This window comes from Rhea pennata, chromosome 5 (genome assembly GCF_028389875.1).
Source record: "Rhea pennata isolate bPtePen1 chromosome 5, bPtePen1.pri, whole genome shotgun sequence".
Classification (NCBI taxonomy): domain Eukaryota; kingdom Metazoa; phylum Chordata; class Aves; order Rheiformes; family Rheidae; genus Rhea; species Rhea pennata.
The window spans coordinates 67417873-67423515 of NC_084667.1; the positions used below are offsets into that span (position 1 = coordinate 67417873).

The following is a 5643-nucleotide window of genomic DNA, read 5'->3' on the forward strand; positions in this document are numbered from 1 at the left end:
AGGCCCCGCGTGCCCTCTCGCAGAAGTTGTCACGTAATACTTTTCCAAGTCCTCGTACAAGTTACTTGGGGCTGGCAGCTTCTCCAAAGGCAGCATAAATTTGACACTAAAGGTTGCTAAAAGACGACTATTAAGTTAGAGTATTAAAAAGTATCATCCTTTCCATTTATAAAAATAGTCACTCATCTAAGTCTCAAAAGAATTGCAGACAGGCTTTCAAAACTGTGAAATATAGAACAGAGACCTCTTTATGTTAGCAGAATGCACTACACCAGTACCATCTTGCCTCTTTCTGTTTCTCTCTTAATTAAATATAAGTAACATACCAGGAGAGCTCCACTGAATAATTGCTTTATTTTCTGCTTATTAGTTCTTTACCAACACTACAGCCATATTGAGAACACAAAATTCCTGTTTACTTTAGTCAGGGAGATCACAGTCTACAAACTCATTCACTTATCGGACACGATTAACGCCGTTCAAAACTTACTCCATAAATTCACATGAACACAAATTGATGCACTTAAACTTCAGATTAGTTTTAAAATCATTGGATTTCTTATAGTTTGCCACTTTATCCTACAGGCTATGTTTACTGCCTTATAGCCACTAGTTCATGGTAAGCTTCAGCTACAACCTATAAAGGACATTTTGAAAGTGAAAACTTTGTGTTTTGTTCAGTAGCAATGGCCATTTATTTTTGAAGTCTCTGCCACGTGTTTCAGTAACTTTTTTCTCCCTCAAAATTACATAAAAAAAAAAAAACAGAAGCATAATCAGTTTCCTTTCCCCTACAAAAACAGAACATCTAAAGTAACAAAGTTACTAAGGAAATACAAAATTGTGAATTCAACTTAATGCAAAGTCTAGCAAAGAAGTCTGCCCCAGCATTTGAAGAGAAAATATAGTAAATCAACTTAGACTGAAAATGAAGTTATTTAAGTTTTCATTTTGACTGAGAATAAATTTAAGAAAGTTCAAGAACCATTAATAGAGCTTCAAGTTTTCCAGTTTAGGCATTTACTTTGTGCTTGGCTATTTTATTTATGCTCCAGAAGAAAACAGTAACCATATTCTTGTATTTTTAGTCTTTATACCACCACACTATTTGTTAAGTTACATCAACAGAAAAAAAAAGTTCATACGCTTATAAAAAAAGCTAGAAAATAGAGCAATGATATTCCAATGGCAAAAAGATGCAAGTGAAAAGTGTCACCTACTCTTCTTTGTGACTGAGATTTAAGAGCTATTGTACTGTACATGAAGCTTGTTTTTCCAGACTCGTTAACTTGTACAGGTTTATAATCGATCAATGCTCTATCTTCTAGTATCAAGAACCCATTCAATCCCATTTTCAACCCACATTAAGATAAGTCTTCTTTTGGAATCATATTCTAAGGTAATTTAAATGGTCCAAAGCATTCAATTTCAGAAGTGAATTCAGTATTATCTTCCCATACATCTTTGGTAAGAGCTCCATATACAATGTATTTAGCATGCAGAGTAAACACTGCAGAAATGTAGTGTAATGCCCCCAATTTCATGTAAAAATCATACCCTTGAAAGAAAAAGGAAAAAAAAAAAGCCATTTTCTTCTGGTTTTGTAGCATACATTCCTAGAATTCCCCAAATGAGTTTTAACTCCTTGAGGAAATCTGAAGTTAATCCTTAAGGCTGAATAAGAACCAGCTGCTTTACATTTTTTGCACCCAGTATTAATACTTGATTGAGATTTTATACTAATACAAATACTTGCTCTGGGTGGGTTTTTTTTGCCAGTCACATTTGAAAACCGTGATATGGCAAATGAGCTGCTTGCCCTTTAAGAACTAGTTATGGAAGTTTACATTCATAGTCATATTCTCACTCTCTCCTCCCGTTCTCATTAATAGTTACTCAATGGGCTTCAGACATTCAGCGTAGCTCCTTTCATACAGGACTACAGCAACAACACGCTACCGAGACAGATGGAGAAGACTGCAACTATTTGCATGAGTTAAGTCTAGTCTTGTAAAACTAAACCCCTAAGTCATTTCGTCAAAAAAACAGTTATTGAGATGTCAGAATTACTGAGCTCTATTAAAGCTTAGCGCTAAACTTGCCCATTCGGGAGTCTACAAAATGGAAAAAATAGGGTTCTCCTTTCTCCAATATATGCATTTCAGAAGTAATGAAAAATCCTTTCAAGGTTTAAAAGATGTCATCAAGTGTCTTAAGATGAAAATGAAGCAATTTTTCTTTATCGCAAGACAGTAAAATCAGTGCTAGAATTTTGCCTAAACATTTGTGATTTAAATTAAAACTTGTCGCAATGCTTACACGTTATTGCTGCATTTTTTCTGGAAGGAACACATCTTGCATTGAATTGGAGACTGACACAAGTAATAAAAACTGCAGCTGAACATCATTAAGTTTGCAATGCAAGACAAAAACTGAACAGCATATACCCTGGAACTATTACATCATTCATGTTGTATTTGCTATATGGTTGCTATGTAGTATGGGGAACTTATTTGCATCCCTTCTCATGCATGATGTATGGTTCAGAACTTCACAGCTGACATTTCAAAGCAGTTCTTACATTACCTAGTTAACATTATGCCTGATATGCACTTTGAACATATTACAATAGTATTCTCACTATCCGCCACTGTAGGCAAGATTTCATTTCATTATTAGTCTGAGATATGAAGACAGACTGAGAGTCACTAGTTATAGATTAACAGAATTTTTTAAAAAAGTCCTTAATATAAAAAGACAGACTGCAGTTTGATTTTAAGCAATAATTTTCCATTTACTAGATGAAGTAGACCTATCAACATATTCTGCATGAATGCAAAAAAGTAGCAATCTACAGCAAGTGATAGAAGAAAAAAAATGTAATCAAAAAAGTAGAACCAGAAAGCATACACTGAAAATGGTTCCCCTCCCCCAACCATCCCCCAAAATAATCAAACCATTGTAAAGGCTATCAAGAGGAAGAAGAAGGAAAAAAAAAAAGTTACTTAGCAAGTCTACAATGTGTCTTTCCCCTGTTTGCTGGAAGTCTGCCATAGCATCTAGTGCTTGTGTTCGTGTCACTTTTGGAGATTAGAGCATCCTAACGCCAAGCAAAAAGAGTTAAAACAGGAATCCAGTCAGTGTGTATAACGAAAGGGTGGTAACTGGAGAAAGGTGATCATAATCCTATGGATGCTTTTGTTTTACTTTTCAGTAGAGAATCATTCTTCCGGAAAGCCATGTGGGTTTTTTTTTTTTTTTTTAATTCTTTGTAGACTAAATAGTTACTCTCTCATTAGGATTTATAATTGGATGTTAACCATGTCAGCCCTTCATAGAGTCCATCCCCTGTGGTAGCACAGGAGGGCTGAACGTACCAATTCCTATCCCTGATTCGGGTCAGGCCCAGTTTCTCCTGGATTTCATGGGGTTTCATGGCATCGGGCAGGTCCTGCTTGTTGGCGAAGATGAGGATGATGGCGTCCCGCATCTCCCTGTCGTTGATGATGCGGTGGAGCTCCTGGCGGGCCTCGTCGATACGGTCACGATCGGCGCAGTCCACCACAAAGATCAACCCTTGCGTGCCCGTGTAGTAGTGCCTCCAAAGGGGACGGATCTTGTCCTGGCCCCCGACATCCCACACGTTGAACTTGACGTTTTTGTAAGTCACCGTCTCCACGTTGAAGCCTACGGTGGGGATGGTGGTGACCGACTGGCCCAGCTTCAGTTTGTACAGGATGGTGGTTTTCCCGGCCGCGTCCAGACCCAGCATCAGGATCCGCATCTCCTTGTTGCCGAAGATCTTGGACAGCACCTTGCCCATCTCGGCGGCATCCAAGGGGCCCGGCGCCGGCAGAGGGTGGGGGACGAGCGGCGACCCAGCCGAGCAGCCCGCGCGGGGCGGCGGCCCGGAGCGGAGCGGGGCCGGCGCGGCCCGGGGCGTCAGGGCAAGGGCAGGCGGGGCTCAGCGCCGCATGGGGCGGCTGCGGAGGGCGAGGCCTGGCGCGGCGGTGCGCGAAGAGCGGCCGCGCCGCGCCCCGCTCGTCCGCCGGGCCTGAGGCGGCGGCGGCTCCGCCCGGCTCTTGCCTCGGCTGCCGCCGCGGCGCCTCAGCTCATGGATGCCGGCTCAGGGGCGGCGGCTCCGCGTCCTGCCCGCGCGGGGCCGGCGGGGGAGCGCGGCGGGGGCGGCGGGGCCGCCGGCGGTTACCTCAGGGCCGGGGCTAAGGCTCCTAGCCGCGCCGCGCCGCGCCGCTCCCCTCAGCCAGCACCGCCGGAAAAGGCGCCGCGCGAGCCCGCCTCACTTCCCCTCCGCCGCCAGCGCGCCTGCGCGCGCCGCCCCGCCCCGCCCTGCCCGCCCTGCCCGCCGCGCATGCGCGCCCGCCCGCGCGGCAACCCCGCCCCCTCCACGGGCGGGCGCGGCGGGGGCGGGGCAAGGGGCGCCCCGCCCCCTTCCGCCCCGAATGGCGCGCGCCTTTCCCCGCGCCCGCGCGGCCTCCGGAGGGAGCTGCGCGTGCGCAGGGCGTTACCGTGGCGCCCCGCCCCCCCGCGCGTCAGAGACAGCATGCGCAGACGGACCAGCAGGGTGGGGGGGGCTCTGCACGGGAGCCCGCCCCGGAGCAACGGGGCGGGGCGGTGCCGCGCACAGGGGGCGCTGCGGCGTGATTGCGCATGCGGGAGCCGGAGGGGAGGGGCCTCTGTGGGGAGAGGCGCCACGCGATCACACGTCAGCACATGACACGCAAAGGACGCCGCGGGAACGTCTTAAAGTGCCAGCCCCTCCCTCTCCCCTTCCCCCCCCCCTCCGTTGGGGACAGAGTGCCGCCGCTGCATCTCGCGCGCATGCGCGGGGGGGAGGGGAAGGGCGCGTGCCTGCCCTGACGGCCGTTGGCGCCAACCGTTGGGCTCCCTCCTTCTCCCCCACCCTGCGCCGTTGCTAGGGCCCCTCTAGGGGAGGGGGGCTGACAGGGCGACTGGGGCGGCTTCCCCTGCTCTGCGGCACCCGGGTTGGCAACAGGTTTAGGCCACCTTGGGGGAAGGGTTTTCTGAGGGAAGCCATCTGCTGGGGGAGGCTGTTGGGTCCCTTCGTGAGGTTTTTAAGCTCAAGCGCTTTGGAGCTCAGACAGAAATCTGTGGGATGTGATCCAGAACGCTTGAGCTAGGCTCACGCGTGCTGCTCGACTAACTAATCCCTTGAGGTGGCTTCCAGCCTGCTGTTCTCTGTAATGCCATAGCTGGAACATCACTCTGGGCCTGAAGGTCTCAACTCATTGTCTGGTAATGGAAGAACAAAGCAGAAGGCAGTGCTGAAGCCTCACAGGGAGCTCAAATCCTGTGATGGTGCCCCAAAAGGTTACCCCGAGCATGATCAGACAATATACAGAAGAGGGATCCTAGCTAGGCTGCTTCCCTGCCCTGTGAGGCGGTGTAAAGTTGGTGTTGTATTAGCTCCTGAGTGATGCCCTGATGGAGCAGACACAGGCCTTGGCAGGTGCTGGAAAACTAATGTAGCCATTTTGAATGACTTGAGGTTAAAAATGTGCCAGTTAAGAGGAAGAAAGGCCTCATCTGAGCAGGGCACAGGAGCCTGTGCACAAGCTATATTCTGTTTAAGAAAAGGAAGCACCAATGAAGTGCTTGCTGGAA

The 5643-nt window shown here is 48.0% G+C and overlaps 1 protein-coding gene across 1 annotated transcript; it reads right to left on the reverse strand.

The window, feature by feature from the left end:
• Positions 1 to 335: 335 nt before the first annotated feature.
• On the reverse strand, positions 336 to 4072 carry ARF6 (ADP ribosylation factor 6). The gene has a single exon (XM_062577791.1). The coding sequence runs from the start codon at positions 3821 to 3823 to the stop codon at positions 3296 to 3298; it is 528 nt and encodes a 175-aa protein (XP_062433775.1). The 5' UTR covers positions 3824 to 4072; the 3' UTR covers positions 336 to 3295.
• Between the last annotated feature and the right edge of the window lie 1571 nt (positions 4073 to 5643).

Bases quoted from the DNA above. Each gene is read 5' to 3' on its own strand.
- ARF6 (XM_062577791.1), bottom strand. From the start codon at position 3,823: ATGGGCAAGGTGCTGTCCAAGATCTTCGGCAACAAGGAGATGCGGATC.